General features: G+C 36.2%; 1 protein-coding gene across 1 annotated transcript in view; it reads left to right on the top strand.

Moving 5' to 3' along the window:
• Nucleotides 1-22,739, top strand: part of RhoGAP19D (Rho GTPase activating protein at 19D) — a 528,281-nt gene that overhangs the window by 334,042 nt on the left and 171,500 nt on the right. Inside the window, exon 22 of the mRNA XM_068226072.1 lies at nt 18,775-18,944. Within this exon, the coding sequence (XP_068082173.1) occupies nt 18,775-18,944 (170 nt within the window). The remainder of the gene's footprint in view (nt 1-18,774; nt 18,945-22,739) is intronic.

Below are 22,739 nucleotides of genomic sequence, written 5' to 3'. Positions count from 1 at the left end.
GTGCTGTCGTACGATGCAAGCCTAGCTTAGTTGGCAGACAAAAGTACGAGCCCAGCAGAACCTGATGCCGCTTACTGCTCATCTCGAATTGCAATATGTTAATTAGGTTTCCCTACTCATTACCTGTGCGCAGTGTTCCAGGATCTAATTCCCTCGCAATCAGTTGCAATTTTAGAGTGCCTAAATGTGAAAGATTCATGTTGGTAGATTTACTGGAATATTAAAGGACCTTTTCTTAGAACCGTCTCTGGAAGTTTAAAAAATCTAGTAGTTGAAGAGACATAAGATGCAGAGCACTTTTTTTTCCCCCCTTCTTGCTTTAGAGATATATCTCTCAACTCTAGCATTTTACTGTTACATGAACTACTCCAGATCTACTGAATTGTATATTTAAGTCATGTCAGTTAAGCCCGATCTATGATTGTAGAGTGCTGTAGACAATTGAGTTGGATGAAGGCATCTTAACAGCTGATGGAACCGTCGCCAATACTTTTTGAGTGCAAATCAAATGTTAGTTAACTACAATCCTAATATGCTCATTCTAAGGCACCTTGGTTTCGTTCATGATATAATCCTAATAATAGAATTAATAAAAATATTATACTAATAATTGATCATGATAGGATATTTGATCAACTTATAATAATGATAATAGGAAGAAGTAAAGCAATTTCTACGTCAAAAATAAGGAAAATTACAGCAATTAGGAAGAATCGTAAGGAGAAGGGAAGTCGAGCTGAACTTTTAGGATCGAATCCACACTCAAAGGGGGAGGTCTTTTCTCGATCATTAATAGTTTTTTTTTTTTTAGAGAGGATTTTATTTTGCTATTTGCTTTAGGTCGCACCGACACAGATAGGTCTTATGGCGACGATGGGATAGGAAAGGCCTAGGAGTTGGAAGGAAGCGGCCGTGGCCTTAATTAAGGTACAGCCCCAGCATTTGCCTGGTGTGAAAATGGGAAACCACGGAAAACCATCTTCAGGGCTGCCGATAGTGGGATTCGAACCTACTATCTCCCGGATGCAAGCTCACAGCCGCGCGCCTCTACGCGCACGGCCAACTCGCCCAGTTTTTAGAGAGGATTGAGGCCAAAACTATGACAATTGATGTTAGAATAATTGTGAATAATGAAATAATAAATATAATTCAGATTATTTATTTTGAATGAATCAATCTTTTTTATTGGAAGTCAAATGTACTTACGTACTAAATAAATAATAAATTATCTCCCCCATCAGTAGATAGAAATATATAAGAATAATCATACTACGTCGACAAAGTGTCAATATCATGTGGCAGCTTCGAACCCAAAGTGATGATTAATTGAGAAATGATATATTAAATGTCGCAATAAGCAGATTAATAGGAATGTAGTTCCAATAATTACATGTAATCCATGGAATCCTCTTGCTATAAAGAAAGTTGATCCATACACAGCATCACCAATGGTAAAAGGGGCTTCAATATATTCATAGGCTTGAAGAATAGTAAAGTAAATACTTAATAAGATTGTGAAAAATAATCTTTGTGTAGCTTGACTATAATTACCTTCTATTAGGCTATGATGTGCTCAGGTAACAGTTACTCCTGAAGCAAGGAGAATGGTAGTATTGAGAAGGGGAATTTGGAGAGGATTAAAGGGTTGAATACCTAAAGGGCGTCAGTCTTCCTAACTCAATACTGGGTGAAAGACTTCTATGTAAAAAAGCTCAGAAGGAGATAAAGAAAAATACTTCAGAAATAATAAATAAAATTATACCTCATCGTAATCCCTTACTTACTGGTAGGGTGTGGAGGCCTTGGTATGTTCCTTCTCGTATAATATCACGTCATCATTGAATTATAGTTAGAGTAATTAAAGCTAATCCTAAAAATAAAAGGGAGTTATCATATTGATGGAATCACTTAATTATTCCTATAGTAGTTGCTATAGCTCCAATGGCACCAGTTAGAGGTCAAGGTCTTGGGTTAACTAAATGATAAGGATGATTTGAATGTGTTACCATAATTTACTTTTCTAGAATAAAGGGTGGCTAAAATAGCAAAAACATATGATTGAATAATAGCTACGGCTGATTCTAATGTTATTAAAAGTATTTGAGCAATAAGTAAGATAGTGTAGAGAGAACCAAGGAAGGTCCAGTATTTCCTAAAAGAGTTAAAAGAAGATGACCTGCAGTTATATTAGCAGCTAGACGAATAGCTAATGTTCCTGTGTCGGTGCAACATAAAGCAACTTGTAATAAAAAATAAAATAAAACCACCAGTTGAAAGTCATTCAACGAGTTTTACTCGTGTTGGTTTTGAGTCTGAGTGTTCAGAACAGAGCAATAACCTTTGTTCTCTGCTGCTATTCTTAATCTGAAGTTGGTAGCATTTATTAGTGCATTTCTGCAATGGTGACATTCTGTCAAATTTTTCTAGTAAAATATTTGGTTCAGAATTTTACTTTGATCTTGAAAAGCCTACCAATGAATGCATCTTGTTTTAAGTGAATTTTATATGGAATCATACCATTAGTTATACTTCGTAAATATAGAAAATCATTCCTTCATTTAACCAGCTGCTTAGTAGAACTGCGAAGGGGGGTCACCATCTTTACTCTTGGTCAAATTCCACCATAGTTATTATCCGCACACTTTATCTTGGTGCATTTGTGTACGGGGGTGAGGAGTAAGGAGGGAGCTGTCCCGGTATCGATAGTGCTGCCTGGTGCTGCCAACTGAATGAAAATTAAATCTGAATTGAATCGAGAATATGATCGATCGACATGAAATTTCTAAACCGTTATCATTTTAAGCCAACAACTATGTCACATACACCTTATATATAACATTATAAAACATTTGTCGATGCAAATCTTGTTCCTAGCATGAATTCTATACTTTAGCTTTGTTGTGTAAACAACAACAGTACTAGTACATAAAGTGTACGCCAGATGTCGCACAACTATGCTTAAGCGATTCATAGTTCGTGTTTCAAAGGTTGCCAGTACGAATCTCGAAGATCGCCGAGGTCGACCGATTCAGCACTAGGGTGTAAATGCACCAAGATAAAGTGTGCGGATAATAATTTATATTTACTCAAATGAAAGCTATCCCATGTACTGGTACATTTAGGGAAACTTCCAGTACAGCCATTTATGATGAGCAGTAATTAAGACATTAAACAGCATTTTCATTGTTTTCTTAGTTAAGTCGTTATCTGTTACTTTCGTATATTGTAGAATATGTAATGCCCCCTTTTTGAGGATCATTTTCAACTGCAACTGGTTTTTCATTTTAATATTTTGTATTCAATTTTAACTCCCCTGTTGGATTTTTGCCTTGTTACTTCCATTTGTGCAAGATCTCTGGGATGCTGAGTTCGAGTCCATGTATTTTGTTTCCATCTTCTCGCATACATGATATATTTTCATCTTTTCTGATGCGTGAAGTGATGTCTATTTCACCTTTGTGGAATGGAAAATTGGGGTATTTTTAAATAGACTATCATGTATCAGCCTTGACTCTTCATTTTGGTATGAATGAAGCCAGGATAGAAATTTTCAACTTTGCCACATGTTGTAGATTCTACTCCACAGTTGATCTTCTGCCATTCTCCCCTTATTATGTAGGCCTACACCTTTTATGCTGGAATTATTTTTTTCTTTTTTTTCTGTATATGCCACACCCTCATTTAGAGACCAGTTAAAACTAAAATAATATCTCCATAACACAGTTTCTGGACTGTTCCAGATGTTTGTCTCCACTACGGTAGTTGTTTGTGGTGGTGAAGTTTTGTATTTTGAAATTAATTACATGCAGGCATGCACGTATACATGAAATAAATTCTCAGTGAAGCTTGTTTTCACTCTAGAAATTGCTTGTGGTATTTAGATTTATTATACTTTAATACATCCTTCTGAAATGGTAGTGTGACAATGTAAATGCATATATTTATCTTTCTTGATATTTTCTCCTTTATCAGAGTGATATTTCTGATGACTTTAATGCAGTTGCAGTTGTGTGTACAAGCTTGGCAAGGTTTTCTTTTCCATGGTTCTTCAGCTGCTTGTTACACTTTCTAAATTTGGCATGTCTATTTTCCCTACGTGTGGAATGCTGCTCAGTGTGCTTTCTTTTGTTCCCTTCCTTGTCTAGTACAATTAATGTATCCCTCTCTTCTCAATTTCCAGGTTGCATGGTATATTTATTAAGGGTGCTTGTATTTGGTAGCATAGTAAAATCTGTCTTCATCAGAATCACAAGAGACTGGGAAAAATTTCTGCCAAAGACATTTTTCTGCTTAATGAAGATATAGTAGAAAATAGTGTACATTCTCAATTTATTTCTACTACACACTTAAAAACACCTCATATATTGATAGAATATATTATTAAGCTGATCAGTGATCACTTTTATTACCACTGGAGTAGACACTCAAAAATACATAAAATATCAGAATATATTGAGTTGTTAACTTTTCTTACTGGTACAGTACTATACATTCTCCAACAGTCAGATGGAGTTGCTCAATTGCAGTGGTCTTACTCTGAAAAATTTCACTGTAGGGCGAATTCCTGTAGCTCCTTTAAACTGCTAATGACATTTTCAGAAGTCTACAATCTGCACTCAATACCTCTCTTCATTTTTCGAGTAGTGAGAAAGACAGCTATTCGTAGAGTAGAATAACATACGGAAAGTAGATTTTCCAGGTGGCCAGGTAATCAAAGAAAATGCCCAGCAGTTCCATCACCAAAACAAAGAATGAGAAAGAAGAAATATACATTTGCTGTTCCTGTTCTTGCATCACAGGCTATTTAGAATGTATAGGATGGTAAAAATATTGCAAAATGATCCACTAGCAGTATTGCAAATTTTAATTTTGAGGGCAGATTTTAGCTCTAGTTTCTGCCCAATCCGGGGCAATTTGCATTTTATTTTATGCCCATGTCAAGGGCCTGGGGTCGTTTTCTGTTAAAGGCAAGTTTCCAGTTAACAGAGGGTTTGTTTAAGACCGGCTGTTCTATATATAAGAAATTAGACTTTTTCTATCAGTTATTTTCAGATGGAAGTGTGGGATGGAGGAGATATTTCTCTACAATTTCCCCTGGAACAAATCTCTAAAAAGGCATTCATTTCTTGTAATGTCCTGATGAAAACATACTGAATGACTGTAGAGTGACTGTACTTTCATTCTATAGGCGAATAATGAAAACCAACAGTTATTAACTACAAGAACCAAATTTTTTTTTTAACAATACACCATTTGACAACTAAATGGAATGTGTTTTCTGATTTTTATTTTCATTGTAATATCTTCTGTTATGTCATAGTCCTCAGACGATTGGCATGTTTTGGACTCCAGTATTGTCACCAATAATGTCAAATAACAGCATACTACATTTTTTATTGTAATAGTTGTCTCCACTGTATTTTATACGACATAGTTTTTAACAACATTCACAGATTATTTCCAATCAGGTACCTGATCTATTCTAAGGTTGAAAATATGGCTGATGATGCCCACTATTGATGGGTGAAACATGTACCATCTAATATACTAATTTTATGTCAACAATTTTATAAGGACAATGTCCTAATTTTTAAAAATTGTATTGTATTGAATAGGTGGATGAATATTAAAACATACAAGTGTTATTTAATGCTACTCAGCATAGTTAAACGGAGTTGAATGCTGCAACACATCACATGGAGTCAGTATGAGGACTCGTGTCATTGCACAATGGAGTCCAAAACGGAGCTACACGTTAACATGAAGTTTTGCTTCCACCTAGGCAGAACGGTAACGGAAACGCACACAATGTTAGTGCAAGTTTACCACGCTCAAGCAGTGAGTGAAAAGTGCGTTTTTGACTGGTTTAAACACTTTCGAGACAGAAAGGAAGGTTTTGAGGACGAGGGACGTTTGGGTTGACCAACCATAAACACATCTCCAGACAACATTGAACGAGTGCGACAGATGTTTGCGAATGATCGGCGACTGTCCTTATGATAACAGATGAAGTGGGTGTAGGTAAGAACAGTGTAAGAACCATTGTTCATGAACATTTGAAAAAGCGGAAGATTTGTGCCCGGTTTGTACCGCACAACATGACAGATGAGCAGAAGCAAACTCTGATGGATACGTTGGGAGATTTCATTGAAGTTTGTGACCAAAATCCGGAGGTGTTGAAAAAAATTATTACAGGAGATGAGTCGTGGTGCTACCAATATGATCCAGAGACCAAGAGACAGTCAATGGCTTGGCATTGAGAGTCGTCTCCGCCTCCCAAGAAAAGTCGGCGCACAAAGTCCAAGATTAAGACAATGCTGATCCCCTTTTTCAACAGCAATGGTGTCATTCATCATGAATTTGTACCCCAGGGTACACCTGTCAACGCGGAATTCTACGAGGGAGTTTTGAAACGGCTACTGCAACGCATCAGACGGGTTTGGCCTGAACTGTACTGTAGTGGACAGTGGAAGCTCCTCCACGACAATGCCCATCCACATACCGCGATCCGCCTGACCCAGTTTCTCGCTGAACGCCAGGTGACTGTTCTTCCACACCCTCTGTATTCTCCGGATTTGGCGCCAGCAGATATTTTTTTTGTTCCCCCATCTTAAATTAGCCCTAAAAGGCCGCCGGTTCGACAGTGTTAGCAGGTATCCAACAATGCGTGACAAGGGTTCTCCGGGATATTCCAAAAGAAGCGTTTACTGCCAGCTTCCAGCAGCTTTAGAGTCAATGTCAAAAGTGTTTTGTAGCTAACGGAGATTACTTTGAAGGCCAGTAAAGGAATTTTGTGTGTAACGTACATTGTCTTTAGTTCACGAGACCATTCACCGAACTTTTTAAACACAGGTTGTACAATATTGGTCTGTAAATTTAAACAGACTGCCAACTATATAGTAACAGTCAGTTAGATGGCTATCTCTTTTGCTCAGTGTTTTAAAATTGTCTCAGTACAGCTAACATTTAAGAGAGTAAACAGATTTACTGGCACATTGTCTCCTGTCAGCACAAAATTCTGTCTTCCTGGCATATCATTAGAGAAGTTAGTATACAGCATATGCATTATACAAATTTAAATATTATGCAGTGCCTGTATTGGTGGTAGTTCGAAAGGTCCATGGTTCATTTTCTCCTGTACACTGCTGTACCTACAATTAAAGGAAAGCCATTAGAAAATAGATGATTTTCCGGAGGTATTGGATGGTAAAACAGCTAGTTACTTCAAGATAAAAATTGTGATATTATTCTCCGCCTAGTTTACCCCTATTATCATAACTGTATTACCCAACAGAAAACTAATCATTGTCTTACATGTATGTAAAGGAGTTTTTAATAGGAAGGGAATACTAGTTACATGTTTGGTAAGAGAAAATTGATGTTATATCTATTAAAAGGTGAAAATATTCACATTTTAATGCTAAAAGAACTCTTGATGAAATGTAGTTGGTATTAAAATCAGGTAAACCACATGATACCACAGACCTCTCTTGGCCATTGGGGCACTGACAAAATCGTCCTCCCTTGGTTAGGGGCTGTGTACGATGTAGTCAGTGCTCCAAGACTTAGGTCGCCTTTAGTACCAGTTAGCTCCTCAGTTCATCTCCTAAGGCAGAGTTTGAACTCCTATACTGAGGGGGCCGATGCCCTAGCTGTTAGGCCCCTTTAAACAACAATCATCATCATCGTCATCATCATCATCATGGTATGGTTTACACACAAAATTATCCAAACTCTAAAGCAAAAAAAATAAATGTGCCAGGAAGAGGAAGTTTTCAAATATTATGACGATCGATTTAGGCAGCTTAGAAGTGAACTAAATTCTAAAATTAACATTGCATATAAAATATATATTCACAACTTAGAAAATGGAATAAAACACAATATTAATAATTTCTGGATGTTTACTAGTAGTAAAAGAGTAACGCGAATAGGTGATAATGCCTACAACAGGTATGAAACTGGAAATATTGCGCAAGGATTTGCGCAATATTTCTAATCGGTGTATACCATCCTGGACTTGAATTATAATATCAATAACATGGACTTGGATGAGATTCCTGTATTACCAACTATGGATGTGCTCAATATTACTTCTATATCAGAGGAGGAGGTAAAAAGAGTCATTAATGGAAAACTAAAACCCAAAAAGACTAGCAGTCCAGATAACATCCCACCTTATATAATTAAAGGATGTGCAGAAATACTGGTTCCACAGCTAACCTTCATTTTCAACCTTTCATTAAAAAAGTCTTGCTTCCCTGAAAGGTGGAAAATATCAAAAATTACACCAGTTCCGAAGGCAGGCGTTCGTGAAAATATATCTATCGCCCTGTTTCCATTATTGACGCCTTTGCAAAAGTATACGAACATATTCTATATTTTAAGGTCTATAATCACATTAAGGCAGGTATTTCAGAATTTCAGCATGGATTTTTACCTAATAGATCTGTTATTACAAATCTTGTAGTATTTACTCAGACACTGTATGATGTATTGGATAACAACGGAAGAATGGATGTTGTATATACAGACTTCGAAAAAGCATTCAACAAGGTAGATCATTAAATTCTTGTCCAAAAAAATGCACCAGTTTGGGTTCTCGAAACCATTACTTCGAATGTTACGTACTTACCTGAAAGATCGTCATTTTGTGTCTTTTAAGGCGAAATCTCAGACGTCATTAGTTACTCCGGTGTTCCTCAAGGATCTAATTTGGGTCCCCTTCTATTTTTAATTTTGATTAACGACTTGCCGAATAATCTTCGTCATGCCAGTTGTTTGCTGTTTGCTGACGATGTAAAACTATTTAAAGTAATACATAACAAGAAGGATGAGGATGAGCTACAGCAGGACATTGATCGTGTTGTACAATGGTGCGATATGAATCATATGTCTCTTAATGTGAAAAAATGTAAATCGGTGACTTTTACCAGGAAAAAGAAAGGTACGATTGCGGCGTACTATATAAAAGATACCGAACTAGAAACAGTTTCGGCAATAAGAGTCTTAGGAGTAATATTTGATGAAAAATTAACATTCAATGCCCATATTACAAAAATAACAAACGATGCCAACTGTATGCTCGGGTTTGTAATAAGGAGTTCTAAATTATTTACTCAATCATTGATTGTTATTCAGTTATTTACTAGCCTTGTTAGGAGTGAATTAGAATATGCATCTGTAATTTTGGACCTGTGTTCTAAAGAACAAACACATACTATTGAAGTTGTTCAAAAAAAGTTCTTGCAGTATCTGTATTATAAAACAAATAGAACATTTTGCCCTTTTGATACATCAACACGGTATTTAAGGTGTAACTTAATCTCACGTCGTTGTGCAATGGAAGAATCATTATTTCTCTAAAAACGTTAAATAAAATCGTAAGAAATATATTTAATTCCATAGAACTGCTCAATTTTATCTCCTTTCATGTTCCACGAGCTGGAGCTCGCATGAACACAGTATTTCAAGTTCCAAGATCTAGAACATCTCATCACTTGAACTCGCCATTTATTAAAATGCTACAATTTTACAACACATTTGCTGCAGGAATAGATTTATTTTCAGAATCACAGAGTCATTAATACACATTTAAAGGCCTGTTTCTAATTTCTAATTTATTAATTCAGACTCCTTTTTCTATATAATAAGTGCTCTTTAACGTATTTGTTGTTATAGTCACTTACTACTCCAGTTATATCCTTATTTCAATTCCAGTATTTTTCGTAGTGTAGAAATAATCATTGATGTTCTCTGGGTTGTCATTTTCTCTTTATATGTTTTTTCCATTCATTCTTCCTCCATGTCTTTATTATCTTCAACATTATTATTATTATTATTATTATTATTATTATTATTATTATTATTATTATTATTATTATTATTATTATTATTATTATTATTATTATTACTTACATGTATGCATTATAAGTACTGTTGTGTTAAGAAGGTACTGTATTGGGCCTACTGCCTGTGTACTTTCAAAAAGATAAATAAATAAATAAATAAATAAATAAATAAATAAATAAATAAATCACTATACTGAGGAATATTTCAAGGCATGCCGTGAGCCTACCCTGGGACTACCCAAACAGCAGTCAGAATTTGCTACCTGTATGAGATTTAAACTCTATAGATTATTCATGGATTGATTTTCCTTAATTTCCTGAATTACCAGGTGCTTATGGCATAAGATAAAACTCTTGCAGTAATTAATCAGTGTACCAAGCATCTTTGAGGGAGTTCCTCACAAGAAAAAAAAAGGGCCTATTATTTGGGATAGGGAGAAATAAGTTATTTAGAACTAGCATATTTATTGAAAAATGTTGCCAAGAATAAAACAAGTTCAGAAACATAACATACATAGACAGTCTTGTACAAGTATGGAAGAGTCCATTGTTATAGCTATTAGAATTAGCCAATCCTATTTTAATTCTGATACAAACTAGACTAATGTGACTGATAATGCTGTGAATCTCACTTCATTAGATCTGTAGTTAACTCATTTTCTTATCTTCCACTGTTTTGTTGAATTTTGAGGTAACGCGTATATATAGTACTTGTCACATAAGGCTCTGCAATAAAAGGCAAATATCGCCATCCTATTCTCTCTCTCTTTTTTTTTTTTAAATGGCTCATCACTGCTGCCAGCTTGACTAGTTACATATTGAAATTATCTGACATAACCATTAACTAACCAGCCTCAATGTAAGTATCAATAATGGAGGTTCCCTTACCCAAGTAAATTATAATAAATGATCAGTCAAGATATTCATTATTAAGTTGGTTTTCAAGCTTAATGAGGAATTGAGGAAATAGACACACACACACTCTCTCTCACCCTCACTCAATTTAATGTTATATATATATATATATATCTGACTATATTTTGATATACGCATTACTATAACTGTATACTTCGGCATTTGCCTTGTGTAAATAATTCAGCTCCCTTCTTGAAATTTGCTATTATTTGTCAGACTGAAGGGAAACCACACTCTAATAATACATACAAGCAACATTACATGTATGTATGCCATATGTCAATTAGAATACACAAAGGCTAAGTCTGCGAACAGTACCAAAGTCCTGACAAGACAAGGTTAGGTTATAGGTTGATAAAGAAATTTCCTTCCATTTGAATTGAACTGATCTTTATAGAGGAGGTAATGTTGCTTACCCTTTCGGAGGAGTTCTTGCAGATTTTTCTTGCTTCTTAGACATTCTAATCTAATTCTACATGTAAGTATTGGACAAAATAAGACCGGAATTAATAAAATGCTGCATTCGTCATTTCACACCAACTACGTTATTCGAACATGCCAAAAGTCTATTTACGTGGTATTACCCAGACAGATTTATAATCCCACAGTAAAGGAAAATATGCTTTAATTATATCCGCAAATGTAACTAGTGATTTTGGTAATACGGCAGTGACAATATGTAATTCTCGCAAATCACGATATAAACCATGGCTGTATAGCGCTAACGTGCCAAATTAATGGTAACTGTAAGACATTGTATCGGCAAGTAGGGACTTAAACTCTATGGTTGGCGTCACTGAATCGAACCCAACAGTTAGAAAATAACTAAAAATCACTGCCTTCAGTATTAACAGGGGAGAAAGAGTAAGGTTGTACCCTTAGTGCATAGGCTTACTTTCCAGGGAGTACAGTCAGAGTGGGTTTTAATATAAGATCTATGCAGCAGTGTAAATCTAAGCAACTGGCTGCACAATATTGCCCCCTATTTCCTGGTCCAACTCAGCCTGTGCAAGAGGAATCGAAAAGGTAGACCTTTTGTTCACGGGCTGTCCTTCTTTAGAGGCATTTAAAAGGGGTAGGATTGACGACCAAGGGAAACAAATCCAAACCACAGGTTTTACATTTATTACACAAGTCATCTTTAAAATACAGTAGAGTCTCGATTATCCGACTTAAACGGGACCTGGAGTACGTCGGATCACCGAAAATGTCGGATAATACGGAATAACTTTGAAAATGAACTAAGACAAACAGGAAGGCTATAGTGTATTATGTACAATGTTTTACGGGACTCGATGTATTGACTTATTAATTCAATTGTACAGTAGATGCAGTACTCTTTTCTTACTACGCCTGTAGCCAGGTGCAGTCGTCTTGGCTTGGGCTGCAAGAGTTTTGATATCATCATCTTGAAATTCTGCCCAGTCTCATCACAATTAAAAATCTGATCACCGGGTAATCCTTCAGCAAGAATTATTTCTTGAAATTGTCTTTTAAATTTCACAACCTCATCGTATTTAGCTGACAGTTTTTCTCCACAGATATTAAGCTGCCCAATGCCGTACAGTTTTTTTCCACCGATCAAGCCACCCAGCACTGGCAGTAAAATTAGGGTACCTTTATTAAACTCCTTCTGGATATACACCGCCATTTCTTGCAGAATGGGGCCAGATATTGATAAGCCCTTTTCCTGGTTTTTAGTGAACCAAAAAAAATAGTGCTTCACTTACTTTTTCATACTCACATTTTTCATTGTTTTTTTCTAATTTTCAGTGCATCACTTGTTGCTCTGGTAGAGCACCAATTTTCAATTTATTCCCTCGTATGTTTCCAGTCTCCCACTGTAACACGTCCAACAGCATAATCTGAAGCCATTTTTTGGAGAGTTTCCCCTTTGTCCAGTCTCTTTAACCCACTCTACTTGTCTTCCACAGAAACAATCACTTTCTTATGTTTACTCGCCATACTCACAGAGGATATGAAAACTATAACATCCGCACCCAACCAGTACTACATTGAACAATCCTACCGCATAACTGCCAGTGCTTGTCCCACAGTCGCACACTACACCTCCCGTGTCCCAGAATTGCATCCACCTAAAGTTCAAATTAAGACTACCAGTGTCGGATAACACGGAGTGTCGGATAAGCGAAGGTCGGTTGAGCGAGACTCTACTGTATACCTAATTACAAAACGTTCGTGCCGACTCCAAAATTTAAAATTTCACATAGACAGTATTGGATCTGACTGTACAATTGATCTGGAATTGTTCTTCAGTTCCATAGGAAATAGATTATCTGGTGGAAAAATAACAAGATCAAAATTAGGCCTCCACTGGCTCCAAAAATCAAAATACTTCAGGAATCATTTCCTAACAAAGAAATACCTTCATCTGCTTCCTCACTTGTACAAATTAACTCAGACTTCCATTCAACCACGTGGTGAATAACTTCTTTAAATTCTGAGTTATTAATCTTTAATTATTTCCATTACTGCTCAAATCTAGGTAATTGTTAGCTTCATTCATCAGTCAATATACTTCTGGCAAGTTGTGTCGTGACTCCAATAATTAGGAAATTATTTAACATTGGTAATTAGCCAACTGCCTAGCTGAAGATGTACATCATGATCTGACCTTAAGATCACTGATAATTTTAGGATAATATCCATATTTGTGGATTATTCACTACTGCTATTCAATACCTTATTCTTGACTGCATACATTCTCATCTAATAACCATATGTTGACTTGAAATGATTTACTTTAAGTTAAAAATCTTTACTCGTTAAATTGGATAAGGCTACTTTAAATTTCCAAATAGTCAGCTTTTACATGGTTAAATCATTGCCTTTATAATTGAAACAAAATGATCTTTCACCTTATATTTAAATTCATTGACTTTAAATGCTATCACTAGAATGATTTAACGGTGATAAATATTGAAATAAAAACTTCCACAACAAGAATGTGACCAATACAATGCTGGAATAGTCTAGATCATCTTGGTGAATGTATGATCAGACCACAACACAATGCACAAAATTCATATCTGAAAATATAACCATATACACCACTCACTCATTCATTCACACAGAGGATACACAATTTATTTATATATATATACATTATTTACAATTGAATCCTAGTAGTTATTATTACTTATTTGTAAGTCCTAATTGGGTTTCATGAATCGAATAGATGAGCTTTAAGTCCATGAACATACTCGGCAATGTGCGTGACACGTGATTGAATTAAGGTAATCACTTGAAAGAATGTAACAATAAGATTTCAGCGACGATAGATCTGAATTAAATGCAACTGAAGGATCTGATAGAAAATAATCATTACTACTATTAGGTTGGGTAATGACTCGAATTGACAAACACATGGTCAGTAAGCTTTAAGTAATTTATTATTCTCACTTCAAAACAACACTCAAGCGTGCTCCAAATTAATATTAGAACGCAGTGTTCCCAAGGCACACGCTTCTAAATAACTGTAATTTAATCCCACAGGATCCGCCAATATTCCAGGCACATTCAACATTAAGAGTACAATAACCTCATTCACAAATATACTCAATTATTTATGCTTACGACCTTTTAATTTAGTCTTTTAACCCAGTCTTGTATTTAGAGTTTATAATTAATGATTATTAAATCTATCATTTAACTCAAAATAAATCTGGAATTCAGATATCGTCTTGGCAAAGTCTCGAATAATGCATAGATGAATCTTAAGTCAATCTAATGCAATGGAACAACACTCTATTCAATCTCATAATCCCAAAATGTCACAATTACTGGTTGAATTCAATGTTAAGTTAATGGTCAATTATTTTAAGGTTAGGCATAGATTGGAAAATATTCCGAAGACTAACTACGTCTAACTACATTAATAGAAAGTCAAAACTCAATCATACATGTATCTAGTCTACCATTACCTCAAAAAAAGGAAGTATGAAATATTACTAAATATGAGAGAATTTAGCAAAAATACTAATTAAAGAAGAGAGATCATCTATTTTCTACATAGATGGAACAGAAAACGTTTCAAAATGGTACTTAATTTTTACAATGGGGTTCGATTCTCGGATCAGTGTCTCCATTATATCAGCACGTCCATCCTCTCGATGTTAGAGGTGCCTCTCACATTCAGTACTTCATGTTGGCAGGAAGTTGATGTCCCACAATGATCTTGATGTTCCTCTTGATGTGGTGAAATGTATATTGAGGAGGCAAAGATTCTTGTTGAATTGCTGTCTCCTCAGAATTTAGTGCATGTTCGAACCAAGTAATATTCCACTGAATTTATGAACACAATACTTATTTGAGGGCTCGATGTCCATATAAAATAACGTGGTATTATTTTGTAAATTAGAGGATTTAGAAGATCAGTCGATGCGGTAAAGTAGGTTAATAATCATGTTGAAAAATATAACAAAGTTCTCGTTGAATTTAGCAAGATGCAGTCCAGTAAAGCAATAGTACGAGTACATAATCTACTCAAAGCATAGTAGAATAATAATAGCAGAACTTCAGAGCGTAAGCATACAAGAGTGTACAAATGTAAGAATTTAGGAAGTAAGAAAATGATCTAATATCTGTGAAATGTTTTATAACCTCTGGCTTTGAGGTGTGTCCGTGGCTTGACAGGTCATTGGTTCACTGGGCCACTTTAATTGGCTCGGATTATTCTAGATGTGTGGCAAGCCCTCAGCTGTGCACACACGTAGTGCCTTGCTTTCAGAATCCAGTTTATCACGTGACCAACAGGCTGGCTCAATCGAAAATTAGCATGCCGATCAATACTTAGCTCCGCCAGAACTTGTCAAACGACTTGTCATACGCTGGGAAGACTTGATGTTAATAAACTCTAACCCCTTCACACTAAATCGAATGATTTATGCTGGCTCACGAGTAAATGTTAATCGGTTGCCAAATTTGTCGGGTACAGTATAGGCCTAATTGATAAAGATGCTTGGATCCTTTGCCTGGTTGCATGATAGGTTACATTCTTAGTTAGTTGTTTGAGAGAGCTTAGAAGTGTGATAGCTTTATCAGAAGACCTATTGGCTCATTTTTTGGCACACCTAGCTTATTTTAAAAATTGAAGCATCATCATTATTAGGTAGTGGTGGTGGTGGTGTTACTGTTGTTGTTACAGAGCTTAGTGGCTCAGACAACAGTGTGCTGGCCATGTGGACCCAAGTTAATGGGTTCGATTCCAGGCTTGAGGCAGCGTTTTTGAGAGATTCATAGCACTGTTTAGTCCACCATGGGTGTTTCTTTTTTCCCTACTAAATTGATCATTCGAGTAGCAGCATCCTGATCCTTCTTGGAAATGTCTTAACACTTGTGTGATTCTAGAGACTCAAACTCTTTCTGGTAATTTTTATTTGTCATGAGTTCATTGATATGAAATATATGGATCTTGTGCATTTGGGATCTGTGATTGGACATTGGTGCAGACAGTATTCTAAACCTTGTTAGATAATGGTCCGAATCAATATTGGCACCTCTAAGTACTCTCACATTCGATATCGGGCAGGAATTGCAGTGGGAGATGGCAACATGGTCTGTTTGATGTTTACCAGTCAGTTAATTAGGCGAGTGCCAGGTCATACACCTAAAATGATTCTTTTTGAAGTAGGTGGTCATAATTTTAAGGTTCATCTGTTTACAGGTGTCGAAGTGTTCTCTATTGTGGTTGGTTCAGCCGTGAACTGGATGCTCATGTGTAGTGTATCTAAACTTTCGCTCCAGCCTAGAAGATCTTGAATTTCTCAGGATTACTGTAGTTGTCTTGATTGATAAGAGCAGGAGCATTGATTAGGGTGTAAACCATCTTAATGCACTTGATGGTGAGAGCTGACAGACGAGGAGAAATGGCTTTGAAGTCTACTATAGAATCCACATTGGATGTAAGAACGAAGAAGGCTGTTGTCCCTAGAATAACTATGTTAGTGGATGTGGTCTTGGACTTGCAACATCTGGTGTCCGTATATCGTAAAAATATCTTCAGGTAGGATACATGTCTCTTGAATTGTAAGAATTGAGAGAGAGAGAGAGAGAGAGAGAGAGAGAGAGAGTCTCTCCAGAGCTTTTGTGAGCTCAATCTGTTTGCCAACTCTGATGCATGTCTGGACACCGAGTGTTCGTTTGTAGCTCTGTTTGAGCCTGATTCTTCGAGATGAGGGGCTCTTCAACTTGTCCTTGATGTTTGCACCACTTTTACTGCTCACTCTGTAGTCCTGGATTCTCTCATAGACTTTACTGGCTGGGTGTCATTTTCATTTTTTCACTTTTTGCATAGTGCTGGATCAGGTGTTCAGAAGGTAATGGAGGAAGTTATGTTCCCAGAAAGTTAGAATCATGATTGGTAGACATGGAGCTAAGGTTTGATTTTGGAGTTCTCTTCTCCTAGGCAAACTGCTTTTCCTACGGCATACGGAGCTTTCACTGCCGTGAATTTCATTCAGGTTAATTCTCTTTGGTCCTTTTAGCCATTGGAATACTCTCCTCTCCCACCTTTGGGCCATTGATACAGGGGTGATTTACCATTGCCTTCTCCTACACAGTGGTCCCTGCTGTTTTCTTAGAGTTTAAAACTTGCTCACTGGAGTTCATTGTCTTTTTACGTTGTGGTTGGCAGCAAACGTGCGAGCATTTCTCTCTATTTTTGTTGATTATACGGATCATATAGTGAAATTAAGCAGTATCATATGCATTATATTTAGTTTACTTGCTAGTTCATTAATTAAATAGTTTTCTTAGGTAATTAGGTGCATATTGTGAGCGAAGTGTTAGATATAGCTTCATTGGATATAGTTCATTTAGGTTAGGCTTAGTTCTATATCGCATGCGACATGGCAGAGAGTTCATTTAGCTGACGATATCACTGAATATCTTGACAATTATTCAAGTGATGTTTTTTTGTCCGAATCGGAAAGTGTAGATGACGATGATAATAATCCAGCACCTCCAGTAAAAAATGTGTGTTTTATACAAAATGGCTGTCTTTTTTTCAGTGATACAACACTTTACACAATTTAATCTATCCTTAGATCTAATGCACATAGCATCTTGATATTTACCATGCTAGTAAACAATAATATGACCTTTCTACTAACATCAATCACAAATTTGTGCATTGAACACCATTTCTCAGAATTACTTCTAAACTTTCGAAGTCTGAAACTGGTAACTTTGTTTCCGAATTTGTTATTTTTTAAAATTGAACCCTTTTAGTTTAGGGACATGACTAACATGCAGTGATATTAAGTGATATATATATACTCTATAAGTTTACACACTTTTATGTTGATAACTTTATTGGTGTGCCTTTCATGTAATTTTAAAAGAAATGTGTGCATAGTGGGGTGAATAAGGCTGACAGTTTTCACACATCCATCGGCTGAGAGCTTGAAAGCAAAAGAGTTAAAACCTTGTTTCTATATTCTTTTTACATCTGAAGAAGAACCATCAAGATTACACTTCACTGAAGGTTATTTTTCCCATCCTGAAAGCTTGCACTTTTTGAAATGCTGTTGTTCATGAGAGATCCTTTGTAATTCAGAAAAACAAACTTGAAATATTTCTCACATTAAGCAAGCCATATGATGTGGTGGTTGTTGGATGCTATATGTTTGTCCATGTTTTCAATTTCATGGGGTATTTGGGATTTAATTTTTGTTGGGTAATGGATTTACAGAAATGCTTTCTTTGGAAACCATTGTAGACCCTTTTGACAAATTCTAAAATTTTATTTTCTTCTTGGATACATTTTGTGTATTGGATAAAGAACAAGCACGAGCATGTACTTCCTTATAAATTCTTTAAATATATCAGACTGAGTGTTATGAATGGGTTATACTTTCTCACCTATCCTTTACATATGCATGTTGCATATATTTTTGTATTGCATGTCACATTTATACTTTCTCTTTTCTTTTACCTCAACCCTTCCTTTTTCCTTTTTTTTGTTTTCTCATTTTGAATTATACAGGTATAAAGACTGAAACTCCAAGCCGGGACATAAATGCCAAAGTACTTGTGTCATCCATAATTTCAGCAGCTAATCGTAAGATACAGAAGTCCAAGTCACGGAAAAGTACAACTGGTAGTACTTCTGCTGCTGATGAAGCTGAGAGTGGAGAAAGTGCTGAAGAAAAAAAGGTAAGAGAGACTTCCTGCTTTTTTTCCATTTTAAATTAATGCCTCGAGTTTCCACAGTTTTTAAAAACTTTTGTCAATCTTACAAGAATCATCTAAAATGTTCTCTGCCAAAAAAGGAAAGGAAAATGCCTATTATTAAGATGTTTTTCATTAATGCAAATTTAATATGCACAAATGATATTGTATGCTTGTATCACTTGTTACACATTTGTTTAGAGAAAACCATAGTTTTAACAAAAATTTATACATTAAACAATGAATGAATTGAAGTTTCATGTTATACCATTATGGCACCAGATTCCACTTGAGCATGTCCCTGGCCACTAACTAAATTGAACACTCAAACACAACTCTGGACACTCAGAAATAAGTAGTCACTCTTTGAACCAATAACCGCATCAGTCTTACTTGGCATTTATGCAATTAGGTCATTAATATCAGTTTGTGGAATTACGTGCCATTCTTCTAGAGCTGATGCAACTCTGCCAAATGTGCAAAACTTGATAAATGGATTTGACATCTGAATATGTCTTGCTTGCTCTACGGGGATAAGGTGAGGGCAACTTGTTGGCCAGTTCTTTGTGATGATTTCCACCTCCTTCAATAACTTTGACTCACATCAGGCAGTGCAAGGCCTGGCATAATCGTGCATATCGCTAATGTAAGTAGCAAAACAGATGAAATTTTGGAAAAGAAACATCTCAATAAGTTGTGCACTTAGTGTCCCATGTTCATTGAGCACCAACTCATTGCGGCCAGGAGAGCTGATGCCCCTGTGTTATGATGAGCTTTCTGAAAAGGCCATTCTCACTTAGAAAGTACAGGTGGCATAACACATATCCAGCTCTTTTTCTAACCTTTTCCCTGACTTTTATATTAAGTTTGCAAGGTATTTCCTGGTTCTTCCTTCATTTACCAATACTTTCATTCGTTGACAGGTCAGAACACTTCCATTTCCTGCTAAGATAACAGTTTAGAGGGGCTGCAATCTCATTGCTTTTCCTCATAAAATAACTACTACCACCTTGTATGAAACTTGCTCATCTCTACAGTTTTATATATGAAAGATTCCTTTATACCAGTACAGTTCAGTCAGAAACAGCCGAGCTGAGTGGCTCAGACAGTAGGAGCGCTGCCCTTCTGAGCTCAAGATAGCAGGTTCAATCCCAGCTCAGTTCAGTGGAATTTGAAGGTACTCAAATATGCCAGCTTCATGTCAGTAGATTTACTGGCACATACAAGAACTCCTGTGAGATGAAATTCTGGCACCTCAGCATTTCTTTCTTTCTTTCTTTCTTTCTTTCTTTCTTTCTTTCTTCTCTTTACTTTTTTTTTTTCTTCTAGTATTTGCCTTATGTTGCACAGACACAGATAGGTCTTATGATGATGTTGGGTTGGGAAAGGGCTCAGAGTGCAAAGTAATCAAAGGGATTTTCTGCATATTCAAGTAATGGCATACAAATTTCAAATTAGATTCTATGTTTCGGCCTTGCATACCTTTGCAAATACACATTCTCAGTCCTGAACCTGAATAAGAGTAAAACTAGGTCATGTTTATCCAATGTTGCGTTGGAAGTAGGGTTATGCATTCATTCTGCTTAAATAATTTCCTTTGACATCATTAAGTTGGTGAAATCAAAGAAATGTATGGGGTCATCCTACACAACAGAAAAAAATGACATTTTTATTTTAACATATTTCTTTAAAGGCTGATTTTTGTAATTCTTGTATTCTTTCTATATCTCAAATATGCCGTCCATACATCTTGCTCCCCTCCTCTTTTCCACTCGCTTTCTTTCTCTTGTGGGGCTTGCTCTCAGCCGTGAGAGCCTTGGACTTCCCTGGGCGAAGAATGGGGGCTGACCACTTGGAATAGCCTGGCTTACGCCATTAACTCATATAGTAAGGTTTCGATACAACACCGTAACCAATGCCGAACGATCACATTTCTCCTACTTTAAACTAGATTTTATTAGAACCCGTATGGTGAACAAGAGTTCTTTGATATTAATCCACCTTTACAGTTGAGCACATGAGATTGCTGTGTTGATAGGGCTGGGAAACTGTGGGTTTTTTTTTTTTAAATTTTTTTTTTTTTTTAAAGGTTTGAATTCTGGCACTGACAGTGGCCTATCGTGAGTGGTTTTCAACTGGGATTTGTTCACTTTCTTTAGGAAAGCAGTGAAGAATGTTTTCTTTCAAATTCTAGGCCTCTTATTTCAGGATTGATTTGAAATAGCAACACACTTTCATGTTAATTTTCAAAAATTTCATAGATGAAAGCAGTTCTTGATGACCAACTCTTGTGGGATATGAACACTCCAGGACTTGCCTGTTATGAGCATTGTGGTTGGCATGTTTGTCATGGGGTTGCATGGTGCATGGGATTTGAATTGTCTGTTCATTGAGAATATTAGTTCTTGGAGATACTCTTTTACAGAAGGCAACACAGGCAATGTGCACAACTGCTTACTTATATCAGGACTACTCAAACACCTATAATGTTGTCCTAAGCAACTTAAATGTATGTGCTTTTCAGATAACTGATATTTTAGTTTTTGAGCTGGTTTATGTCTCATGCTGTAGGCGAATCTGCCATTTTCATAGCACACTTATCTCGAGTATGGTTGTAGATATGTTCATTTGGCTTTGCAAAGTAGTTGAACCCCCCCACAAAACCTGTCTCAGAAATGTAAATTTGACAGATATGTTGAATTTGCTTAGTATGGCAGTATAATACAAGGGGTGTTGAGGGCTGAACAGCTCTCAAGAATACATTCCCTGCTGTGGTCATTTTCTTGGAGAGTCATGAAAAGATGCCTAGTTTTCTTACTGTGAGATTAACACACCTGCCATGTTCTTGGGCAAGTATATAAACCAGCTATTCTCTTACTTCATTCATCTCATTCAAAGTCATTGAGCTGATGTTTCATAGAAAAAACCTGTGACTGAAGGGTGTCCCTAATTCCACTTCCAGTATGTTTTGATCATTACATTTGGATGTCAACTTCAAGTACTCTCTGCCTCTAAATGCATTAAAATACCTGGCCTATAAGGAACACATAGTATGACCGACATGATTTGATAAGCAACATTGTTTTCATACCCCTCAATATTGCAAGAACGAAGTACTATAGCTATTTTAGTGGTATGAGCGTTCTTGCCATACAATTGATATTCCAAAATGTATGTAAGTTTTACAGTTGAAAGAGTAGTGTTGTTCATGTATTCTGCTGGTCTTGTATAAGGCCCCAAGGTTAGTTTGATCACAGAGGTTCATTCCAAAATGTACGTGATGTACCTTTAGGCTTCGGTCACAGCGCAAGCGGAGCGTTGCATTGTGTGACAGCGTAGATGAAACAAACTCAAACCTGCGTTAGCAAATGCATGTGGCCATAGTAACAGCGGTGTGTCATTTTGGAGGGGAGGTTTGTTCAAGGACAACTCTACCCGTCGCTAGCCGCTCGCAATAACTGTTAGTGAATTAACAAGAGAAGAGAAGGAAGTGCTAATTTCTGAAGTTCAAACCCGAACTTTCCTATAGAATGACAAAGAGAAGAACTTCGAAAACCTATTATTGACAAGGGAAGCCTGGAAGAAGATTGGAACAATTTTAAATATACCAGATAAATTCAATTTAAAATCAAACACTGTTATGGACATAAATAATATTGCTTTTAGTACATATTATTATTATTATCCTTTGTACTGTAATGACGAGATGAAAACTCGTGTTTGCATTACATTTGAAAGTAGGTGACTTGCTTCTGTAGTGGTGTTTTAAGTTTCTTTAGT

The sequence above is a fragment of the Anabrus simplex genome, chromosome 2, assembly GCF_040414725.1.
Source record: "Anabrus simplex isolate iqAnaSimp1 chromosome 2, ASM4041472v1, whole genome shotgun sequence".
NCBI classification, from domain to species: Eukaryota; Metazoa; Arthropoda; class Insecta; order Orthoptera; family Tettigoniidae; genus Anabrus; species Anabrus simplex.
This window is presented reverse-complemented; position numbering and strand designations above follow the sequence as displayed.